This window comes from Aspergillus mulundensis, assembly GCF_003369625.1.
Source record: "Aspergillus mulundensis strain DSM 5745 chromosome Unknown scaffold_1, whole genome shotgun sequence".
NCBI lineage: Eukaryota > Fungi > Ascomycota > Eurotiomycetes > Eurotiales > Aspergillaceae > Aspergillus > Aspergillus mulundensis.
The window spans coordinates 3234779-3258791 of record NW_020797889.1 but is presented as its reverse complement, the minus strand read 5'-3'; the positions used below and the strand labels follow the sequence as shown (position 1 = coordinate 3258791).

General features: G+C 52.3%; 6 protein-coding genes across 6 annotated transcripts; 1 reads left to right on the top strand and 5 right to left on the bottom strand.

Annotated features, from left to right (window-relative positions):
- Nucleotides 1-2191: 2191 nt before the first annotated feature.
- On the bottom strand, nt 2192-3776 carry DSM5745_02539 (putative C2H2 transcription factor (Con7); the record flags this gene model as incomplete). Its single annotated transcript, XM_026744555.1, has 3 exons — nt 2192-2544; nt 2727-2907; nt 3093-3776. 3 exons carry the CDS (start codon nt 3774-3776, stop codon nt 2192-2194), a joined length of 1218 nt encoding a protein of 405 aa, XP_026607718.1.
- Nucleotides 3777-9203: 5427 nt separating this feature from the next.
- Nucleotides 9204-10444, top strand: DSM5745_02538 (SGNH/GDSL hydrolase family protein; the record flags this gene model as incomplete). Its single annotated transcript, XM_026744554.1, has 4 exons — nt 9204-9259; nt 9345-9477; nt 9540-9679; nt 9763-10444. The coding sequence occupies 4 exons, from the start codon at nt 9204-9206 to the stop codon at nt 10442-10444; spliced, it is 1011 nt and encodes a 336-aa protein (XP_026607717.1).
- Nucleotides 10445-11275: 831 nt separating this feature from the next.
- DSM5745_02537 (DEAD-box ATP-dependent RNA helicase DBP2) lies at nt 11276-13862 on the bottom strand (the record flags this gene model as incomplete). Its single annotated transcript, XM_026744553.1, has 6 exons — nt 11276-11484; nt 11536-11664; nt 12175-12282; nt 12334-13302; nt 13355-13596; nt 13816-13862. The coding sequence occupies 6 exons, from the start codon at nt 13860-13862 to the stop codon at nt 11276-11278; spliced, it is 1704 nt and encodes a 567-aa protein (XP_026607716.1).
- A 559-nt stretch (nt 13863-14421) lies between these two features.
- On the bottom strand, nt 14422-16445 carry DSM5745_02536 (putative thiamine biosynthesis protein (Thi-4); the record flags this gene model as incomplete). Its single annotated transcript, XM_026744552.1, has 9 exons — nt 14422-14549; nt 14621-14836; nt 14896-15004; nt 15064-15129; nt 15183-15333; nt 15391-15935; nt 15992-16074; nt 16147-16328; nt 16393-16445. 9 exons carry the CDS (start codon nt 16443-16445, stop codon nt 14422-14424), a joined length of 1533 nt encoding a protein of 510 aa, XP_026607715.1.
- Nucleotides 16446-17006: 561 nt separating this feature from the next.
- DSM5745_02535 (DNA-directed DNA polymerase alpha catalytic subunit POL1) lies at nt 17007-21582 on the bottom strand (the record flags this gene model as incomplete). Its single annotated transcript, XM_026744551.1, has 5 exons — nt 17007-17987; nt 18034-18774; nt 18821-19378; nt 19424-21133; nt 21196-21582. 5 exons carry the CDS (start codon nt 21580-21582, stop codon nt 17007-17009), a joined length of 4377 nt encoding a protein of 1458 aa, XP_026607714.1.
- Nucleotides 21583-21923: 341 nt separating this feature from the next.
- DSM5745_02534 (uncharacterized protein) lies at nt 21924-23905 on the bottom strand (the record flags this gene model as incomplete). Its single annotated transcript, XM_026744550.1, has 6 exons — nt 21924-21967; nt 22029-22960; nt 23007-23154; nt 23200-23417; nt 23460-23708; nt 23769-23905. 6 exons carry the CDS (start codon nt 23903-23905, stop codon nt 21924-21926), a joined length of 1728 nt encoding a protein of 575 aa, XP_026607713.1.
- Between the last annotated feature and the right edge of the window lie 108 nt (nt 23906-24013).

The window sequence follows — 24013 nt, the reverse complement described above, 5'->3', positions numbered from 1 at the left end:
CAAGCGAACGGAAGAGTCCTGTGCGGAGCTCCGGCCCATGATGAGCTCAACGGCAAGGCAGTTCTCAAGGCTATGTTTGATGAGAACTGCGTTCGAATAGCAGTGGCATTGCGACAGCGGAGCATCTAAGCTTTGAAATGCAGGGTGGAGGTGTAATGGGCTCTCCGTGTGATCGAGTGTAGGGACTGTTTCGTCGAACAAATGAATGCGACGGTTGGGGTCCGGATATTTTCGAGGTGGCGAATAAATGGATGAAGTGCTTGAGTGCCGAATAACAAGTTGCTGCTCGGATATTTCTCACAGATACCCTATAATTAGGAAGAAGAAGAGGTGAGTTTAACTTTAGCTGCGGAGAAAAATGTTTGATCGCGACGGCGAAATCACTAGTCTGATAACGGAGATTCCATATCAGCACGTGACTAGCCTCTTTCAGGCAGAAACGTAAGGCACTGATTTCCACGATGAGCAGAAATCCAGCCCATACAAATCTCTCACCCTCATTCGTAATCTGGACCCAGTTTACTGGGAGAACTTACGAGCGATATCCAGTATGATAGAATCTAAGTTCATCACGTCGCCCCTAGAGATATCCGCTCGCCCCGAGAATTCACTCCGGTCTCTACAAGGAAAGGTGAAAAGAAAGTAAACCCAACTAAAAGTCCACCCCATTAAGCACTAGGTAACCCACCCGCCATCCCAACCAGAACCACCAACGCCCACGCTCAGCCAAATCATTATCCAAGCAGGCAGGAACAGGATCCGATCTTCAGTGTCGAAGTCAAAGCCTCCCACACAAACCTAGTCCCAGTGAGTGCTAGTGCTAAGCACTGTGCGGCAGCAGCGCCAAAGCCAACGCCCCCCAGCGGGCCGGAGCCTGGCCCTAAAACTAAAAACGGGCGATGCTAGACTAGTAGACTAGAGATTAGTCTACCAAGATCCCAACGTCTGAGGCCCAGAGCCAGGGCCAGGGCTAGGCTAGCCGGAGGGTATCTAGATAGGGCTGCGGTTAAGTTTGGCCGATGGACGGATGAGTTTGGCCACCCCCGGAAAAATTGGAAGAAGGCTGCACGGCCATGTATTGACTAGTAAGGCGTCTGACTAGCGTTGCTGCGGGCGGCCCAAGCATACATACAAAGTACAGACAGATCACATACGGAGAGATACATACATATATGCATAGTGCATTAGCACGTACAATTTTTCCTGTACGTAAGACCAAGTTCAATGTAGTACCACTAGAGCGATAGTCGACACACTCTAGTTTGGTCTCGAGTCACACCACTAATGCTGGTGATCTGTCATTTTCTCAGTCGAATCGGAGATGATCCAGATAGGAGTAGCGGCAGTTTGGAGATAGCAGCCGCCGTGCATTAACGGGCTATAGTTCTGCTGCTAATGCAGGAACTGCAGGAACTGGAACTGGAGGGTTGAGAGCAAACAAACGCGGAGAAACCTCGATGTGTTGATTCAGCTCGGCAGACCGTACCTATTTTAGCAGATGGCTAGAAGAAGCCCAAGGATAGAGTATGAGAGGATAATTGAATGGAGATTCCACAAAAGGCTCCGGCATTGGAGCGTAGCCTTGAAACAACACAGAAACGGAGAGGTTATTGCACATGAGGGGCACAGGTCATAGAAGTAGAGGGAACAAGATAGGTAGTTCACAGGTGATGAAAGACACCAGAGACAATGCAAAGTGCCCCGCCAGACATCCCAAATCGCAGTTGCAGAACCAAGCATCTGCAGATGGCGTAAAAAACAAGTCCCGACTCGAAACTTTCTTTTCTTTCTCGTCCGACCATCTAGTTCGACATGAAGAGACATAAAATGATAGAGAAAAAAAGGGAAACATAAAGGTGACAGAGACAAGTAAAGGCCGTTTTTGACTGGAGCAAACCAAGGCCAGAAATGGTATCATGTGCGCAAGATCTCAAGAAATTAGACTCGGAGACGACGACGGGGGATTAGTGGGGTATTGGTATTAGAACATGAAGCCTAGAAAAAGGGTATTGGGACATCTATTGCGGGTAGCTGGTCGATTGGTTTTCTGCGATGCCATCATCGATCAGCTACATACCCCATAGCAATCGGCGCAAGGACCTTCCTCGTGATGGTGGCGTTGTCTGGCGGCTGTCCTCCCTCTTTCCATGCTCATGGCCTGGTCCTGAAAACGCAAAGACAGGAGGACTGGCTACTTACGTTGCTGATAGACTTGACCGCTCTGCCCGTAAGGCGAGTGCGGGTAGTTCGGAGGGTATCCCACTTGCCCGTTACCCTGGTAGGGCATGCCACCAGCACCAGCGCCGTATTGACCAGGAGCCTGGCCATCAGCAGGCTGGTATCCGATCGGGGGTAGTTGAGGTCGGACACCGCCAGGGTACTGAGGAGGCTGGCCGCCCTGTGAAAGATCCGGCTGGCCAGAGGCGTCCATCTGGCTTTGAACAGCGGCGGCGGCGGCGGCACGCTCGCGCTCTTCAGCAACCTTGCGTTGGGCTTCCTCCTCCTTCTTCCGCTGCTTCCACTCCTTGCGGATTTCCTTGAATTCTGATGACCAGTCAGCACTTGAACCTGAGATGCAGGCTTATCACCGGACGCTCGGAAAGTTGGCACGCTACTGCGATCCGCAACGCTAAGGCTGTGTAACCCGACTAGCGCGTGCGGCAGCCCGCACTAACCAAACTATCACAGCTGCAAGCAAACAAAAAAACAAATTGAAGACTGCTCACCTTCTGGAGTTCGCTTTTGGCCATGAGACTGCATGGTAACGTGGGCGTTCAAATGGTTGAGTGTGCCGTATGCCTTCTCGCAGCCATTCCATCCACACTTGTACATACGCTCAATCTCCTCATAACGACGGCGAGGTCGCTTATGCTGTTGAGCACCGGGAATCGGAACAAACGAGTAAACCTGGAATGTCCCGTGTCAGCAACTAGAACACAAGTAAGGGAAATGATGATGAAAGAATGCGCCCGCATTTCCACGTCCTGGGAGGTAGCCCGACCGCAGCTCCGACATCGGGGAGCGTCCCAAGACAACAATCAAACCAATTGCGCAGCCTTTGGAAACAGATGCCAGAATCATCAAGAACATACCTGGCCAGGGCGCGGCCCTGCGGTGGCAGCAGGGGAGGCGGGACCAACCGTTGTGGCAGGGGAGCTGTAAGGTCCCGGAAGAGCGTGTTGATGTTGCGGATAGCCATGCGACCATTCTGGACGCGCATACATCTGTGGAGGCGGAGGGGGCGGGTGGCCCTGATAATGAGCGGCGGCCATTTCCTGGCCTTGAGGGTTGAAAGGCGAGTAAGGAGGAGGATAGGTTGGGCTTGAGGCCGCAATCGAGGGATCTATAGGAACGTCTCCGTCAGACTTCACGTTCGACTGATTGCGATGGCCATTTTGGTGCCCATCGTTCAGGGTGTTCATGGACGGACTTGTGGCTTGAGCCATACCTGGCGCACCTCCGGGTTGAGAGTTGGGCGCGTGGTGGTATTGAGGCGGGCGGGCCAGGTACTCAGGATATGCGGGCGAGCGCGCGGCGGGAGGAGGCTGGTTGAGGTTGTAGTCGGACTGAGGCGTGTTGGAGGAAGTGCCGGGTCGAACCTCAGGTTGCGGCGTATACTGAGGGTTTGGGCGAGACTCGGGCTGAGGAGTGTATTGAGCAGGGGCAGCAGCAGATGCCTGGTCTGCGGCTGTGAATTCAGAATGCGTCGCGGTAGACGTTGGATACGGTGAGAGCGAACCTGACTGCGCGTACTCGGAAGCAGGCCTGTTGTCCATATAATACAGAAAAGGTGGTCGCTACCGGGAAGAAATATCCCTGACGATCCTCCAAGCTAATAGTCTCTCGCGTGCCTGTTGATAACACGCGTCGAAGGACACAATGAGCTTGTGGACGGAAGAAAAGAAAGTGACAGGGAAATGCCGGAGCGAGAAATAGTAGGTATGGGGGGAACAAGAGGATTGGATTGGGGCAAGATCCTAGTGTGATCCCGTGTCGAGGAAGGCTTGGAGATCCCCTCTTGTTGGCACGTACTTTAGTGTGGGTGAGGAGGTGGTGAACAATCAACAAGCTGCACGTTGATGCCGGGGGTGGTTGATGGATAAGGAAGAGGAAAGAAAATAAAGGAAGGATCGACGCGTAATTATGGTCGCGAACGAATCTTTCCCACACTCCAACACAGTGATTAAAAATTACCACAAGCTGTGGAAGTATGCGAGTTGTCGCAGTCGAGTCGGGAGGTGCAGCTGGATCGCGATGCTTAATCGCTTAGTTCGCGAGTCTAGGGTGACGGAGCCTGGCGCTTGCAGGTGGCGGAGAGCACAGCAGCACGAGGGCCAGCGGGAAGAAGAGGGGGGAAGAGCTTGGGCTGTGGACTGGACTGGACTGGCGATAGAGCCAAGCAGGGCGCGAAGAGAAAAAGGAAGCAAAAAAAGTGGAAGCCGAAGCCCGTCACAACTATACGAGAAGGGGGGCTAAAATAATAGAGTAGAATCCACAGTTCGAAAGAGTGATAGCGCAGGAGTCAAGGCCTCGATCTCAGTGGCGAGTTGTGGGAGTAGCGGTTGCACAAAATCACCCTAAAAGCGACCGGAGCGAAGATGGTTTGACTCGACCCGGCAGGACCAGGCTGGAGCAGGAAAGGCGCGTCTTAAAGCTTCCGCGCCCTCGTTCTGATCTTGAGGACTCGCGCAGCGCAGGCAGAGGGCAGGCAGAGCACCTCGTGGGATCCGAGTTGGTGGAGCAGGGCGTGGGCCTAAAGGAGTTGGAGGCAAAAGGATTTATGGAGAGAAGAGAAAAAATGAAGGGAAAAGCCAGAGGTAAGGACCGTATTACGGGAAAGGGGGGCTGTGTACGGTATTGTCACAGCGGGGACGTGGCGCTGATTGGCCCGCCGGGCGGAGCGTTGTCGCTTTCTGGCGACGGCCCCGTGCTGGCCCACACTTCTCCCCTCACTCTCATGAGAGAGCCAACCTGACCCGGCTAAGCTTTCCTTCTGGGATTATTATTATATTATGCGAAAAGCACTCAGGAGTAGGTGGCAAGGAGCGAGTCATACTTATGCAACCCTGTTCCTGGGCTCCTGGTGGTGATTGCGAATCCAACCAGGGCGCATACCAAGACATGAGGTCAAGAGTAGGTTGATAGACAACTGTGGTAGGGATTTAGAGCTTGGATGGGCTACCTAGCCTACCCGCGATTTGGGCTGGACGCTGCGCGCGTCGGTTGCGAGTCGGTCGTGAACCTAGCGCGATTCCAGCGCAACCTCGTTGGTCGACAGTGTGGGCTGGCAGGTTAAAACATGGCCTAGGCGATAGACTATGGATGGCGTGCCCGAGAAACGGCTGGAACGGTACACCAAGGGAGCAAGCGAGATAGTGCCGGGCTAGGCGAAAAGGGGCTGTAGCGCAGGTCGGGGTTAGACCGTGGTGAGGCTGACAGATATGATATATCACTATCAACAGACACAGTTTCGCTTGACTGCAGATCTACAAACTCTTCGTTCTCAACAGGTATTGATGGTGAACATCGGGCAACGGGCAGTGATAATCATACTACGTAATAGAAGCGGTGATATCAACTGATTATGAAAACTATTCAGCAACAAAAGCACTGATAGGCAAGCACCGGAGGCGGCTAATGCCGGTCATGCTGATGGGGTTGGTGGAAAAGGAGGTCCTGCAATGGTCACCTGTTGCTCGAGGCTTAATTGCCAATGGGGCGGGGATGGCTGCGACGGTGGAGATCTCAACACCCTTCAAATCAGAGCTTGGATCTCACTCTCGTCCTGAGCATCGTCCCTGCCTTTCGATGTCTGGCATCTGGATATTGAAGCTGAAGACAACGTGAAGTCGTGATAAACGGGCGCCCGACACCGGAGTCCTGCTATGCTCGTTTCGCACAAGTCAGGAACGCTGCAGTGGAGAATTAAAATGCCCTCAACCAATCGTAGCACGAGATAATGGGGCCATTTGACAAATTAACTTTGGGTATTGCCCATTACAGTTAGTAATATCGGTCGCAGTCTGCCTCCTGAGTCCGTATAAAACTGATGCTCTGATCACAGACAAGTAAGTCGTCAGTGACCGATGGAGTTGAGGCGACTTAAGACCGAACCTTTGTTTCTCGAGGTCAATCAGAGGTGCGACCCGAGTTGCACTTGTGACTCTTGTGAGAGGCTCCAGCTGGAAGTTCCCCATCATTGCATGACAACCCGACAAGGGAATTTGAAAGAGCGGGGTTTGTGGAGTTCCGTCGGTACTGAAGCTTGGAAGTCGGAACTTGGAAGACGAGGATGCAAAAAGTGAGGTCGGGGAACAAATATGGAAACAGTCAGCACTCTGAGTTGTTGTTGACTGTCTTTGTCCAAAGTACCACTCCACTGCAACTCCTGAGTCCTGATAAAGCTAAGGGCATCGAAAGGTCGCAATCGCATCAGCTCTCTGGCCGGCTGCCGCTCACTCGATGCGAGCTCTTTTTATGCTACCTATTGATAGGATCGTCTCCAGTGATTGGCGACCAGCAAGCAACGAAGTATGAAGCACGGACATCTATCATTTCTTGAGCCTCTTTTGGTTCAATTTCGACGGCTGCTGGCAGTATGTATTTTCGACCGGCCAGTGCCCACTGCCGCGTAGGGGCACTCCGTACTTGTGACAGATTCCGCGGCGACTGCGAAAGACACCATACCGGCTTACGGTGACGGTCAAGGTCGAGGCCCATATCCATACTGCAAGTTGCAATCCGGATATTTGCAATTTCCTACTCTCCAGCGCAGAAGGTCCCTCTGGGCCCCGGCCCGGCGCTGAAAGTGAAAGGACAATTCAGCTGCGTGGTTTGATATGCTCGGTGATTGGCCGTACCCCGCGCATCCCCACTCTTTGGATATCGGTGAGAGTTCCCTGCTGGGCTTCTGAGTGGAAGAAAGAAACCCGATCAAAAAATAATACCAAATTGCAGAGATATGGTTGAATTGCAACCTGGCCGCCTGGCGGAAGGACCTTCTCCGTATTTTCGCAGCCGCCGTCAATCTGTCTCGGGAGTCGGAAGCTGCCCGAAATTCTCGAGACATGAGGCCTCGCTGAACGACTCACGAGTGGAAGTTCCTAACCCCTGCATAAAGGGGTTAGGTGATCATGCTGGTAACCATCCTCCCCTCATCATATGTATGACAAACCTGCAGTGCATTGTCTCGGCTCTCTGAGGCTTGACCCCTTTTGGTAGCAAACAGATATATCGACTTTGCATCGTGTAGGCGTATAGTTTATGCATAAGCTATTTGGTGCCGGAAATGATCCACGTGGGCGCGACGGTCGTTGGCTGTAGCCTGCACCGGAGCGCCTTAGTATCCCCTAGCCAGCTGTTGACGTCTCTAGAGCGCACCTTGTTTTGACTCTCGGATCGATGTCTATAAATATATATTTCCCTATCACATCCCAGCCAATGAGTCCTAGAGGAAAACAATCCTGCCATTGTAGCGATGCTTCGCATAGCTAATCTGTATCCTTTATTATCCGACATGCCCACGCTGCGTCGGTGTACTCCGTGTCTACGGAGTTACAGCGTATGCCTCATGCTGGGCTGATGGGTCGAACAGGTGGCCCGGCCTCGAAACTCAAATCAAGCCATATATCGGAGGCTCGGCACAGCTCCGTCGTGGAAAACGCCATCAGGCGCAAATGTCACCTCAATATATCGATTCCGAATAGAAATTTGATACTCGAAACTCTGAATCTCGCTTGCCCAAGGTACGGCGCTGCTCAGGAGGATGCCTGTGATTGCGATGGTGCTCATTGGCCAGCGGTCCCCGACAGCGAGAGTGCCAAGACCTCATGATTCGAGATTGCGAGTGATTCCGCCCCAATTAGGCAGGTACGGAGCTGGCAGAAGTCATGTCGGGTCAGTTGTCTCCGGGCCTGCTCTATCTCTATTGAATTCATGCGTTGAGTGACGGAGAATGACGGGAAATGTCCGCGGAGGACTCGTTTGACTTTCAAGTTCCTCCGTACTGCTGCTTCTAGGACGTCTCCCCTCGCGTTCCATGCAGATTCTACGGCTGCTCTAGCTGCGGCCTCCGTGGCTTTGCCCGACCACCTGCACGCATCGACAGCACAGCTTCCTCGTGAGTTTATCAGCAGCCGCGACTATGAAAGCTAACAGCACATGGGCCTAACCCCTAAGCATGCTAGCCCAGCATCTAGCGTGCTCTTCCCGAGCCACGGGCCAGATAGATTTCCTGCTAACCGCTCGCAGCATAGCGGCGTACTGTCTCGAAACTAGCGTCGGTTTCCTGTCATACGCCTTTGTTACGCTGCTGTCAGACTCAGCATCTCGCAGTCTTTGCCTGCCTTGATAAGGGCCGCCGTCAACCTTAAAAATACAGATGCTGCACAAGGCCGACTTGGGATACAAAATGGAGTCGAGTCCCCCCTCCCTCCTTCGGCCGGAATCGTGCCCCGTCCCACTCTGCTACGGCCTGCGGTGCGGCTTTTCCGTGGACTTTGATTGCGACTCTCATGAGTCTCATCGGTGAGACTCTGAGCTACTCAGATTGAAGCTGGACTGTGCTCGACACGATGGACCCATGGGTTCTCGGGCTCCGTCGTCGGCTTAAGTACGGCTGAATTCTTGTCTGCTCCACTGCTGCTGCACTTTGATGAGCTCCCCGCTCTCAGCCTCTTCGACTCGCTGCTTTTCCGGTTCACTTGTTTCACGTTCGCTCTATCCGGTCAAGACGACGATGGCGAATAAGTGCCTTTGTGCCTGAGGTGTCTACATACAAAGACTCCAGATTCAAGACTCGAGTCAACATCGACGTCCACAATCCACCGGCTGACAGCAGGATACACCAAAGCCATCATGAGTTGGATTGATCAGGCAAAATGCCGATCTCCTTCCTCTCATTCGGGTAATGGCTGCAGCCAGTCAATGACAACGGAGAATTATCTTCCGTGGAAGCTACTCGTCATAACTGTCCTGGAAATTCTCCGTTGAGCCCTGTACTCGAGTTAGATGAGCTCGAGTAGGTATATATGGCTACGCCAGCAGCCTAGAACGGCCAAGGAGCCCTACCATCTAGTCCCAATAGCTTAGCCTTCCTGAAGATATCAATCTATATCAATCAACTTGAGCAATGCTCGTCGCAGCATTTACCCTAGCCCTCGCCAGTGGCATTCCCTTAACAAATGCCCTGCCATCTAGACACAATGCAGAGGCTCGAAGTAGACACGGATTTGACTGGGATTCAACTCGGCATTTGTCAGTACTGACCCTCACCGCGACCCTATGTGCTGAGCTACAACTTTATACCCATCAATCCGGCTACGCTAACAATATATACTTCGCAGAATCGCCTTCGGCGACTCATATACATACGTCCAAGGAACCCACGGATACCCAAACTACAGCTTCATCGGCGACCAGCTGAACTACGCATACGATGCACATACGCTGTTGACGGACAAGATTGTGCAGAATCAGGTTCATCCGCCCCTGAACGCTTCTTTTCTGCACCTCTTGCTAAAGTAGACACCAACGCGCAGACAGGAACATCAGCCGGCGGCCCCAACTGGGTCGAATTCCTGACAGGCTGCGGCCTAAAAGAGGGCCTGACATCCCCGATCTCATGCACGAAGCAACTGTGGGATTTCGCGTTCGCGGGGGCAGGCGTTTCGGCTGAGTTGTATGTATGATCCTCCTGTCATTCCTCCAGCTGCAACGGCCCGAACCATATAGTCCCAGAACTGACATACCTACGTACTCCAGCATCCCCCTCCACCACGCTTACACCATCTCCCTCGTCAACCAAATCACACAGTTCACGACCTACGCCCACGACGTCCTGACCTCGCCCTCGCCAAAGGGGAGCCCCATCGTGGACCCCTCCGCAACCCTAACAGCCCTCTGGATCGGGATAAACGACATCAACGACAGCGCAACAAATACCTCCATCGCTTCGTTCCCAGACTTCTACACCACCCTATTGTCAAGGACGTTCTCTTCTCTCCAACCCCTGATCTCACTAGGATACAAGAACTACATCATCCTCAATCTCCCCCCATTACACCGCACGCCCTCAAACCAAGCACGCGCCCTGCGCAACGAAACCCCAACACCAACCGCCACACAGGTAGAACAATTCAACTCCGCCCTCTCCACGCAAGCCCTACACTTCCGTGAAAAGAACCCAGAAACAAACGTCCTAGTCTTCAACGCACACGCCATCCTATCCCACATCCTCGATTTCCCGCAACAATACGGGATCCTCAACACAACGGATTTCTGCCCGGGATACGACCAGCCGGATATTGGGACGGCGTATGGGGAGTACGGGTGTCCGACACCGCTGGATACGTATTTCTGGTATAACTCGGGCCATGTTACGAGTGCGGTTCATGGGATTCTGGCGGAGGGGTTGGAGAGGACGTTGATGGGGTGGAGGGGGTAGGATACGATACCTGGGATGGGATGGTCGAAACTGCTGTCAGCTTGGTTGAAGTGATTTGGCTTATATGATGCAAGCGTGGCGGCTGTTACTGGATGAAATATGGAGGGTCCCCTACGGAGGTATGTAGAGTGATTAATTGCCCGGAGATATATATTGGGTTTCATCAGATTACTTGTGTAGTAGGATGATCATGAAGTTCGATGGATTAGAAGAGAACTGGGATATCCCTGCTAAGGGGATGACTATTAATACCAAGCAGACAGACGTCCATAGAAACTCCTAGTAAAGCCGATTTCGACCCATGGACGGGCAGACAAAAGGAGACACCTTGCACCTCTAGAACTCCGCGAGATCTGATAAGTTTTTGTGCCTCGAAAATCTGTGGCACCTCAAGTCAATAGCGCGCGAAGTGTCCACAATCATCCTAATGCATCCGCTAGACATATGATACGGTAGTTGTGGCTGAAAAGATCCAAGCTACGAGACTAGGCACAAGTAAACTATATGCTTAGATGAATTAGCTGAGCTACCTATCGGAAGCCATCTTGTTCAAGCCAAGAAGGGACTTTTAACGACAGAATAAAAGAATTAACATGTATCCGTGTAAGTGCGTGAAATGACCACGGTTATCATCCCAATCCGGAACCTGTAAAACTCGAGTAAACACATAACGAGTCTATCATGAATATGAACAACGCCGCCCATAGTGAGTTACGAAAAGATATCAAAGAACAACGGAGAATGCGCAAGTCGAAAAAGTGTAAGAAAGGATCGATCGTCTACCGTCGAAAGTCGGGTTACAAGCTCATGACTGCAGAGGGCATCAAGGGTCTACCAGCGACGGTTGTTACCGAGCGGCGCAGAGTTGGAAGCAGTGGAGTGACCACCACGACCGCGACCGCCACCACGACCACCCCAACGGCCATAGCCACCACCGTGGCCGCCGCCACCGCTGTAGCGGACCATCTCGGCGAGACGGGGGTCGATCTGCTGCTTGGCCTCAGAGAGGATAGTGACCAGATCACGAGCCTGTTTAGCATCTGTAAAACATCGTTAGCATCATATTGTAATGACCATGAGGCGAGACTTACTGTCAGTGGTGAAGAAGGTGATGGCAGTACCCTTGGCACCCGCACGACCGGTTCGACCAATACGGTGAACGTAGTCTTCTGAGTTGTTGGGGTAGTCATAATTCAGGACATGAGTAATGTCGCGAACATCTTCAGACAGATTCAGGTTAGCAAACAGAGCATTAGTGAAGGATAGCAGCGTGGCATGGAAGCCCTTTCAGCCGTGTGAGACTAGATGCATCACTCTCTTCCACGGACTTTCATCACAAGATCCGTTAGGGGTCAGTCCGTATGCTGGCAGATATCGGGCAGATATCGAGGTCCTAGAGCAACCTTGGAATGCAGCTTGACAGGCTAGAAGAGAAGCCATTGCGCTTCTCGACCAAGCAGGTCCAGAAAAAAGACGCGCATCAGAACAGAAGAATAAAAGAATCCTACGTGTCTGCTAAACTGCACTGTGAGTCCAAGGTTCTCTTGGCTTGAGAACCAAATCAAGAGACCCGACAAAGCCTGGACGAGTCAAGTTTGCCAGCATGGGCACTTAAAGAGAGCTGAGCACTGTGCCGTTGCCGCACGACCTCAATAGGGCTGGGGTGCTTCAAGAAGGAAGACATAGGGGAAGAAGGGAGGAGGGGAGGGGGAGGCGCGATTTTATCATACCGATACCACGAGAAGCCACATCAGTAGCCACCATGATTGGGCTCTTGCCCGTCTTGAACTCGTTCAGAACCCAATCTCTTTCTTGTTGCTGCTTGTCACCGTGAATGGCTGAGAAAAGTTAGCAAGCCTGTTCATGAATTGCACGTTGGGTTTACTCACAAAGTGCTGGCCATCCGTCCTGACGGAGGAAGCGAGTGATTTCGTCGGCAATACGCTTGGTACCAGTGAAAACGAGGCACTTGTTGCCACGGTTCTCCATGATCTTCTCAAGATGCTTGATCATACGATCACGCTTCTCAAAGTCGGAAATGACTTCGACGATCTGGGTGATACGGTGGTTGGCGGAGAGGTCCATTGAACCAATGTTGACCTGAATGTAGTTGTTGAGGAAATCGCTAGCAAGCTGGCGAACTTCCTTGGGCCAGGTGGCAGACCACATGCAGGTCTGACGGTCAGGGCGAATCTGGCTGATGATCTTGCGAATCTGAGGCTCGAAACCCATGTCCAGCATGCGGTCAGCCTCGTCAAGAACGAGGTAAGTGACTCGGCGAAGGTTGGTACGGCCAGCTTCGAGCATGTCAATGAGACGACCGGGAGTAGCAATGCAGACCTCGACACCACGGGACAGATCGCGGATCTGAGGACCCTTGGGAACACCACCGTAAACACATGTGTTCCTGATGCGAGAGGACTTTCCGAACTTGCTGATTTCGGCCTGGATCTGGACGGCCAATTCACGAGTAGGGGCGAGGATGAGGACAATAGGGCCATCTCCAGGAGCAAGGAGAGGCTGAGCGTTGATGTGAACGATGGCAGGCAGACAGTAAGACAGGGTCTTTCCGGAACCGGTCTCGGCAATACCGACGACGTCGCGACCGGAGAGGGCCATAGGCCAACCCTGAGACTGGATAGATGTTGGCTTCTCGAAGCCCTGTGCCTTGACCTCGCTCAGAACGTATTGGGGGAAGCCAGCCTCGTCGAAGGTCTCGACGGGGCGAGGGACATCACGTCCCTGGACAGTCATCTCGCACTTCTTGCGGAATTCGTCCACTTCACGCTGAGACCGGGCGGTAACATCGGGGTGTTCCTTGTAGAAAGACTTTTCGAACTTGGGGAGAGAATCGAGATCTACAATCAGGTTAGCTCATGCTGAGGCACATCGATCGTCAAGTCAACTTACCCCAGTCCTGCTTCTTCAGGCCAGCACCCAGGTTTCCCATGCGGTCACCGCCAGCGCCGGCACCGGCACCACCACCTCGTCCGTAGCCGCCGCCGCCGTAACCACCACCGCCGCCGCTGTAGCCGCCGCCGCCGTAACCACCACCACCGCCGCTGTAGCCGCCGCCGCGACCACCATAGCCACCTCCCTGGCCGTTAGAGTAACCGTTGGAGTAGCCGCCGCCGCCGCCGCCACCGCCGGAGCTGAAAGAATATGTTAGCTTGTGATCAAGATGCGGAACATTCATCGAAAAAGTGAGTGTTGATGACTGAGTTCGTAAGCCCGGCGGGTTTAGTAAAACTCCGGGCTGACAGTGAGCAAACGCGAGAAAGGCCAGCGAGAGCATTTCCCATCAGCATCACGAACCAGTCCAGCAAGGCTCCATTTTCGATGATTTGCGATAGAGATAGCGATCAACCTACCGATAAGAATCGCGCTGGTAGCCACCGCCGCCGCCGTAGGAAGACATGATGAGAAAAAGGGAGTTGTGTTGCGTTGTCGGAGAATAAAACTGAGATCCTCAAGCTGAGAATCAGAAGCAACACAGATGTGATAGAAACAGAACTTGGAGTAAGAAGAAGACAAGGGGAGAAAGTGAAATAGAGGTGAGGATGGGGATTAAGAGGAGGAAAAGAAAAAGGAAAATAGTGAAGGACTCTGGAACTTAGGAAGGCGCTGCGAGGCAACGTTTGGGCCCGATTGGGTTTAGCGCAGGAGAAAATTAGAAAATCTCGACACCGCCGCTGTTATGTAAGCACGCTCAGTGGCCAGTGGCGCTCGCCCGGACAAAGATGAATCAACCAGAGTTGCAAGAATAGTAAACCCAGGGATCTTCATTGAACAGGCGTTTCAGAGGACTTGGGCTCCCTAAGTTTATTGGGCTTATGTTCTTAGTAACAGGACGACAATGTGAGGTCCTGTAATAGCGCCCATTCATTTGTATCCAGACAAAAAGCCATGGTAGAGCCCAGAGACTTTTAGAAGTATACCCATCTATATACAAGCATTGCATGTCTTTGTTAACGACATTAGTCGCGCCCATCGCCGAGTCCCATGTCCCAAAATCCGATCTCCAACTCGGTGGCTCTGACGAAGATCTTGACCAACTCTTCCATCCGGGACGGCGAGACCTTTCTCATATGTCCTTCAAGCAGCTCTGAAGAACCGTTAGTTGTACGCCGAGCAGTAATTCACGCGTTCCACAATGAGGGAGCTTGTGTTCCTTACCGGAGCCTAGACGGACAGCCTCCGTGTAATCCTCCGCAACGTAGTTCTCTATCCACTTCCAATATCGGTTGCCCTCCCGGAGAGTCTTTTCCTCCGCGTGTAGCCTCTGCGCAATAGCCCCATATCCGATTAGGCAAGGAGTCAGGGCTACTTGTAGCGCAAGCCAGTCTTCCGATTGGCCTACGTCGAGGATGTATCTGCTGTACGCGGTGCAGGCTGATAGCAAGCGGTTAGAACTTGACTGCGAACACGGAGACATGATATGTGTGACCTACCTGTGGTTTCTGGAATTTTCTCCATTTCTTCCTTGGAGAGGCCAAAAGACGCACAGTAATCAACGTGCAGCGCGGTTTCTTGTTGGATATGAAGAACGATTTTTGCTGACTGGCAACGCAAAGTAATTAGCGCAAGCGAACCCCGAAACAAGTTTGATAACAACCTACTGCAGCTATTGATTCCATATCCTTGGCCTTGTAGGATGCCAGCGCGTTGCTCCGGGCGAATTGAATCTGACAAAGGAAAGGTTAGTTCGTGAATGAAACGAGAACAAAGTGAGGAATACGAGATAAAGATAGTCCTGAGACAGATACTCCTTGAAGCGTTCAACGGGAAGCGTACCGCTGCCCAGGCCGGAGACAAATTCATGCTCTGTAAATCGCTTCCACACTGATTGTACGTCGGGCCGATCTAGAACGTACTCCAGGAATCGCCCTCTATAGATTGGTTAGCGTTCAAGCGACCGATTCATCTTGGACGAGAGGGAAGCATACGGCGCAAACGGCAGAGAGTACACGGAATGAAAGTGGTTAATTGGACCACTTCCCTTTCCGATATCGAAACTGGTCTTGATCCCCGCTTCAACAAAACGGACACCACTGCGCACGGCTCTCTTCAGGTCCTTTCCAAGCGCGAGATTCGCGGCTATGGCGGACGCAAGAGAGCAACCAGTGCCGTGCGTGTTCTTGGAAACCAAGTACTCAGTTTCGAATAGAGTGACTTCCTCTCCATCGTAAAGAACGTCCACAACCCGCGAAGCATCTTCTGAGCTTTTAGCGGTTTTGTGGTCTTTCGTGAGTGGCAAGTGGCCGCCTTTTAGCAGGACAGCTTTAGGACCCAGAGCAGCAACCTGTTTTGCCAGACTGATGAGTCCTTGCAGGTCCTCCGGATCGGCAGAGCCATGTCCAGCATCTTTCAGAAGAAGCTGTGCCTCTGGAATGTTGGGGGTGAGCACAGTTGTCAGAGGCAGTAATTTTGTACGGAGACCCTGTACGGCAGCTTCAGGTAGTAACTGCGAGCCGCTGGTCGAAAGCATCACCTGTGTCCTAATGAGTCAGATCAACTCATATAGAATAGAAAGGCTTGGTAAAGTACCGGGTCCAAGACCACAGAAGGGATTTGATACGATGTGAGCGTTTCCGCGATGATGTCAATAGTCTCTGCGGACGACAGCATTCCTTCAGGAGATCAGTACCCATGGACAAATGACAGCCATAGTATAATCAAAGAAAGAAATCATTGGGCCATACCGAGCTTGACAACGTCGGCGCCAACATCATCTAGACTGGCCTTGATTTGCTTCTGGACGAACTCGGCGGGAACCACGAAGATGTCTTGCACTCCGAGGGTATTCTGCGCCGTCAAGCCAGTGGTTGCTGTTAGGCCATAGCAGCCATGCGCAGTAAGAACCCTCTGGTCAGCCTCCAGACCACTAACCCGGAGAAAGCGCATTAGCAGACGATCTGGAGGGGCAATGAGGGGACGGGGTGGCATACGCGCCGCCTGAGCTGTCGGACCCCGCAATGACCAGGACACGCCCAATTGACATTACGAATGATTATCTTCCGGAGTAACCACAAGCTCTAGTTGAGATCCAGGCCAAAGGACTTTCTGTAGGTTGTTGCTCGCTTCGATGACAAGCTCGGGGAGAAGACGCAATGGTGGGGCTCGCCAGAAAGGGTTTAGCTCACTTTCTCAGCATAGTAAATGGCCGGGGGTGGGCACAACATCCTACTTCAACCCCAGAAAACTGAGTACGAAGATGTAGGAGTACTATTAGTCTATCTAGTCCAGCGTGTATGTTTCAGTAGCCTTGATGGAGGCCTGGCAAGGAGTCGGGATTGGCTGCGTAATGTATACTGAAGAACGTCAAAGACGACTTGATCAAGAAAAAGTACCAGATCAAAAGTTAAGTTGATTGATCAAACAATCTCATCCTGTCATTCAAGAGAAAAGCCAGAAAAGAAAACGCCGATACATACTATGGGAAAATGCATCATCCATGCGTGCATGGTAACCAAAGAAATCGAAAGCCCTATCCATCCGCATCCATCACCAGAACCATCCTATATACAGAGCACTTCACAAAAGACTGCGGCGGAGTAGAAGACTAAGCCAACATAAACCTAAACAACCCATCCATCTCAACCCACTGCCGTCCACACTTCCTCAAATAAGCATCCACAACACCCTTCACCGTCCCAAAGCGCACACGATTAAACTCCACCAGCGCCGCAACACTATCCTTCTTCTCCCCGCTCTCCTTCTCCGCCGCCGCGCGCGCCTTATCCACATCCCACAGCGACGCAAAGTACAGCAGCTGGTTGTACATCTGCTTCTCGGTGTACTCGTAGCCCATGCGGCCGAGACACCCCTCTGCCTGACCGCGCGGTCCAAGACAGCGGTGCCCGTACACGCTGATCTGGCGCGTGCGATTCCCGCAGGTGGACTCGTCGCAGACGAGCCAGCCCTCGTAGTAGCGGGAGGTTTGAGCGCGGATCTGGCTTTCGAGTTGGGCTATGATTGTGAGGGTTGAGAAGGGTTTTGTGCAGGACGGGTTGGGGCAGATTATTCCCGTCGGCTTGCACATGTGGATTGAAGTTGCGAGGCCCTCGAAGACAGAGCGTTCCCTGCAGTGGCGGCAGGTGAGGGTGAGGCGGGCGGCTGATTCGAAGCGGACGGAGTCGGGGATTTGGGACTCCAGCGGGAAGATCTCGGTGTTTTGGGCGGTGTTGGTGGAGGAGGTGTTGATTTGGTATTTGCGCACATCGAGGCCGAGACATTCAGCTAGGCGAACGGCGTCGGTGCCGGGGATGGGGGCGCAGAGACGTTCGATGGGCGGGAAGATTTGTTTGAGAAGGTAGAATTCGATGTCAGGTTTAAGACCAGAGTCAGGCTTGATGACGTCTTGGAGGGTGTAGGAGCGTTTGGCTGGAGGGAGGGAGGATGTTTCTGAGTCGCCGGACGTGACGATGTAGGAGATAACGTCGTTTGGTCGGACAGTTTTGCCGCGGGCTAGTTCTCGCAGAGCAACTTGAGCTGGAGGCATGGTTTCCTTGTTGGGATATTCTTCTGGACGTTTGGACAGTTTCTGCTAAAGTTAGTACTTTCCCAACAATGAAAAGCAGCAGACGTACCGTGTAGATCACGTATTTCTGGACAGGAACTGTGAACTCTCTCATCTTTTCGGCCAGCTCCCGCAAGTAATCGTGGACACGATTCAGGACAAGCTCTTGGTCCTCGCCGGAGAGGACCTCGTTCAAGAGCCGCTGCGAAGCCTCCTTCGACAGCGCACAGTACTCACGTCTCTTCATGTCGAGGCCCTTGACCTCAAGCTTGTCGACGTATTTCCCATCGACTTCGGTCATGTTGATAGCAGCATACTTCTTCTTAGCGTGTAGCAGGAGACGCCGGAAGATGTTATCAATATCAATCTCCAAAAGCTTATACCGCTCGTTCACGGCCTCCTTCAGCTCCTGTCCAACCTTCAGTGCATCGCTGATAGTGTCCATGTTGGTGTTGATCATGACGGAGTCGGTATCACCGTAGATGACCCTCAGCTGCTTGCTTTCCACTAGTTCCTTGGTGCTTCTTAGAATCTCACGACCTTTGAAGGTGGTGAGCATGGCCAGCGGACGAGCATAGAAGCGACTCTGCGTGTATCCGAGACATCCGTACATGGAGTTGGCGGTAAGCTTGAAGGCCAGCTGCCTTGTGTCCCATGTGGCGAGCTGTTCTGGAGTTGCGTTTTTGTCCTTCATCAGACTCTTGACTTGTTTTCGACGGCCGACAAGAGTTGCGATAAGACGAGGTAGGATGCCTTGCTCCGCATCGGAAGCGGGGACCTCTGGCACCTTCTCTTCGTTCTCATTCTCGGCCTGAAGAAATTAGCATTGCCTGAGGATAAAGGTTCACACAACGTACCGAGGATGTTCGATCCACTGTCGTGAAGCAAATATTGTACTCTTGGATGATACTGGGGTACAAACTGTTGAAGTCCATGACAAGCACATATCTGTCATAAAGACCTCTTTCGGGCTCGAAAACGAGACCACCCTTGTACTTGTCCTTTTTCTTCTTATCCCCCGCGTCATCATCGTCTCCTTCTTGGGCCTTCTCTTCCGCCTTCTGCAGCTTAGACGAATACTTGTCGGGGCAGATGTACTTGTTTTTGTGGAATTCGTGAAGCAGAATATACTCGTTACGCTCGGCGCGAGTACCACTCAGCGTTCGGGCCCAGGAATTGCCAGCAATGTTCGTGAGCACTTTGGTCAGGGACAGCATCTGAAGTCGCAGGACCAAAGCGGCAATGAAGTAGGTATCCGTGTCGCAGTGAGTGACAAAGTTGACAAGTCCGTCCTTGGAGGTTGCCCAAGTCTTCAGAGCCGCCTCGATATCCAAATCTTGTCGCCCATTGCCAGTCCCCAGGTAAAGGTCGCACATTTCTGTCAGACTCCACGATTGACATTTCATCATGAGCGACTGTCGATGTTAGTGTGTCTTCTCGATGAAAGAGGAGAATCTTACCTTGCCCATATCGTTAGCCAAATCGCAAACCATTCTTCCAGCTACCAGGTGTCGCTCAGTGAAGAAACCGCCACCCCTGTTGAAGTTCTTGGGCCACTCTCCACGCTTAAGTCGTCCAAGGCGGTGCCACCCTGGGGTCTTCTTTTCTTTCAGTCTGCTCAGCAAGATGCTAAGGTCGACTTCCTGGAGTTGATGTCCCATGAGAACATCCGGATCCATCCTCTCAAACAGAGCCAGGAATTTGCTGAGCAGCATTTGTTCGCTCTTCTCTAGCATGTACGTACCCCGTTGCTTCCGAACTTCTGCCTCAAAGTTCACAGGATACGAGGAACCAGCCGGCCGCATCACAGTAAAGGTCTTGCATGGAAGCTTCTCCGGGGCAGTAGTTTCGGTAATGGAGACATTCTCGTAAACACGAGCGCTGGCAACCAAGATCTCCTGCTTATTCTCTTTCACGTTGAGCTGCGTTCGGAAAGCAAGGCTGATCAGAGTGAGAGTCGGCGGGTCGAGGTCCTCACTGTCAGGGACCGGGGTGATAAGGGCCGGCTTCGAGGTCTGACATTCGAACTTGCACCAGGAGGCATTGTTGACGGCGGCGAAATCAGCTTCTTCGATTTTGAGCCAGCATGGTCCCATGATATTCTTCCAGAGGACGAATTGCTCGAACAATGACGTGTTTGTGCCGAAGACATGAGAAAAGGTTTCTCCCTTGGTGTCCATGGGCAGCGCTGGCTTGTCATAAGGATAAAGTAGCTTCAGGTACTCTGTTTCTTTAGGGATTCCCGGCATTTCGAAGGCATACTTGCGGGTGCACTCCTTGATCTTGTGCATGCCCACCTTTAGCCTCGACATCATTTGATCGACTTCGTGGTACACGTCTTCCATGTCCACCTCTTCGTCTGTCGTCCGGCCGCCCTTATGCCTATGCTCGCGCGGAAGGAAGTAAAGCTTCCGGAGGATGCTGTCGATCTTGACAAACGCGCTAGCATATGAGCCGTTCTGCTTGTTCTTCACCTTCCCAAACAAGCACAGACTACCATTGATCTCTGTATAGTCGAGCCAGAAGAAGCGTAGGCTCCCGTCTTGTTCGGCCACATCCTGAGGCCGTAACTTGCCAAAAGCACGAGGCTCAGCTGACGCCGGGCTGTTAAGCACGTTCAGTTTGTTGCGCACATCGTTCCAGGAGGCGTTTACATCTGCTGCTGACTTCACTGGAGAAGAACTGGCAGGGACCGCACTGGGCTGCTTCTTGATCTTGGGCGGCGGCCGGCTGCCGGAAATGTTGACACTCGGCGCCTTGGCTTCGTGGTGCCCGGTGGCTTGAACAACCTCCATCATGTCATCGTCCTCATCTTCAGGTTCTTCCTTTATAGGGACTATATTCCTTCTCTCAACTGCCTTTGTAACTGGAGAAGACGGCATCGGGTCGCTCATCTGGACATCGTCGTCTGCGACAAGGGGCCCATCGTCGGTATCAAAGTTCGGAGTCGGCTCGTCAGCAATCGGAGAAACAGGATCGCTGTTCTCATCTTTGATCGCAGGCTTCGGTGCGCGCGGCTTTTCAGAGAGCGGAGGAGAAAGGATGCGGACTTTGCGGCGTGTTTCCGACTTGACAACGTTGTGCTTAGGGACCTTGTTCGAGACCACATTGGTGTCGACCTCGCCTAGCAGGTCTTGAAGGAAGGCATCATCCTCAGCCGTAGCGACCGGCTGTGAACGTACAAGTTAGCGTGTCGACCATAATCCCATCTTTTTCAAGTAACCTCGCTCACCTTGGGTTTCGGAGCCGGCGCCGCAGCTCCACTATTAAAGTATTTCGAGATGCCATTATTGATTTTCTCCTTCCGCTGCTTCTCCTCCTCGCGCTTGCGTTTCGCAGCTTTCCCTCTGGCCGGTAACCCGTCGTCGTCGCTCTCGTCGCTGTACTGGCCCGTTTGTTCGTTCCAGACCTCTCGGCCGTCGTCCGCGTATCCCTCGCCATTATCGTCAACAACAAAATCGTCTTCGTCAAGTCGGTTGCGGATGACTTTCTTGTACCCCTCGTCGTCAACTTCTTCGTAGATGTCGCCCTGTTCTTCGACTTCGTATGTGGAGAGACGCTTCTTTCCGGCCGCACGGAGGGCGCGGAGCTCGGCCAACTTCGCGCGGGCTGAAGCCATTGTGTGTGATTCCGCGCTAGCAATTATTCCATAAACATAAAGGGCATGAGATGGGTATGTATGAAAGTAATAACCAGCGGATAGACACACAGGTTAACAGGTGTTTTGGGGAAGGGATGCTCAATCGTAAATGGAGAACGCGGGAAAAGCGCGTGTCGACGCGGGTGGACGCGACAAAGTCTCCGCCAATCCCGTTAATTAGTTTACTCCACGCATACAACTAACTCTTAACACTCCAATTGAAATTGTTCAAAAGACAGCAAAATAACCTTGATCTGCTTGTCTACACCAAAGATAATGCTAACGTTACCCCCCTTCCACGTACATAATCCTCAGCGCCCTCAGTCCGACAATTCGATCTCAGAATCCGGATCGCTGAATTCCTCTGCAGCCTCGTCAGTATACTTCACTTCGACCCGGCATCAGACAAGTGAAAACAATCGCACCTTGAGCAAGACCAAAATCGAAAGAGCCATCTAGACTCCCCGCCAAAATCTCGCGGATCATCGCTTGCACTTCATCCGGGAAACTGAAAGCAGACGTCGCGTTGAGAATGGACAAACTGAAACCCTGATTCCCAGGACCAAGCTGGGATATGAAGTCGACGACGCCGTCCGCTGTGAAATTACTCAGAGCGTATACGGCTAGGCTTTTGAGCTTCGAGAGACACGAGAATGCAGGCCAGATGGAGTCGTTGTATGCCTCGCCGCTTATCCAGAGTCTTTCGAGATTGAGCAGGGACATGGTGAGTTCTCCGGCCTGCTCCATGGTGAAGCAGTCGGATACGTCTTTGAGTTCGAGCTCACGAAGCTCATTGAGGGTGGCTATGCTCTCGACAAGTAGATTATTATGCGACGGGTCTGGGCTGCCTTCGCCGCGTAGGTAAAGATATTGCAGGGATGTGTGGCCTTTGAGGTCGTAGAGGAAATTGAAGCCCTCGGCTAACTTGAAGCCGGCAAAGGACAGGCCGGTGAGACGGATCTCATCGTGCATCAGTGCCTTGGTCAGGAGCCTGCTGTCGTTCATGAATCTCCTCACTTCCAGGTGCTTTAACTTTGGGCAGGTCCCAATCCAGTCAGCCACCTCGCCGAGAGTTGTGTCAAATTGCTCGTCCCATGCAGCGGGCGCCGAGTCTGTCAGGCTCAGGACCTCTAACTGTGGTAATGGGGTCAACGAGGGGAGTTCGCGGATTGTGTCGATGGTGAGACTGGTCAGCTTCAGCTCTGTTAAGGAGTCCTTTTGCGTTGCTAATGCTTTTATGGATCGAGGACCTAGATGAGAGAAGCTAAGCACTTCGAAATATTCCAGTGAGTTTGGCGGGAGGGCATTGAAGAGCTCTTCCGCCTCTATCTCTGCCTTTGCAGGTGCTTTATCTTGCCTGGTACGGTGTCAGCGCTGAGACTTGAAAGATCATGAAGCCATACCATATGTAGATCCGCAGCTGTCTGAAATCGGGGCAGTGCTCACGGATCTTCTCGCCAGCTCGTTGCGAGAGCGCGGTTCCAGACCAAACGGTCAGGCTTTGTAGCTGGGGCGATACCTCGATCCATTCGTTCAGTATTGTTGGTGCAACTACCGCTCGTCAGATGGCTAACGTGCTGATGACGAAATACGTACCATCACAGGACATTCCTCGTAGCATCGCATTTTTCTGGACGATAGCTTCAAGGAATAAGTACGAGCCAAAGGTAGAAGAGACAGAGAACTGACCGGATCCGAACTTCACCTTGATTGATTCATTATCAGGTAACGTCCTCGGCGAGCGCCGCCGCTTATTCCCTTCAGACACGTACTCTTGAGAAACGAACTCCAGAAGCTCCGGTGTGAAGAGTTGGCTATTCCAGTTAGATCACGTCTCCAAAATGAGCAGCACATACTCCTTGACAGCCGACCCAGTGCCCAGCAGGTTCCCTAGATCATCTAGATCCAGATACCGGATATAGCTGTAGTAAGGTAGATAGGTCAAATCCAGCGTTGACAGAACAATAGATCGCCACAACGTTATCCATTTTCTCAAAGTCGGGTTCTGCTCCTCTCTAGAGCCCGTATATACTGTTCTTCGAGCCTGAGCTCTCAACTGTTCGTCCTCGGCGCCTCCGCCTCTCAAGGGTGAGGCGTCATAGATCCTGCGGGTGTCAGCGTGGATCTCGTACAGCTGGCTCCCACTTCGTCAGGCTAAAGCTCACCTGTACAATACAGCCAGTGCATGATCGGTGAAATGTTTCGAGGCAAGTGCGCATTGGTATAAGCTGTTGTAGTCCTTCTCTTCTCCTAGGTTATCTAGGACCATAAAGAGGATCTCGCTAGGGAGTGTCACAGCCATTTGGGCGACGATTCAGCCGCAGATCAAGCTTGAATAAGTGCTGTAAATGTGCCTAGATGTCGTATACCATGAAAACTCGATAATGTTTAGATACAAAATGACGTGAGG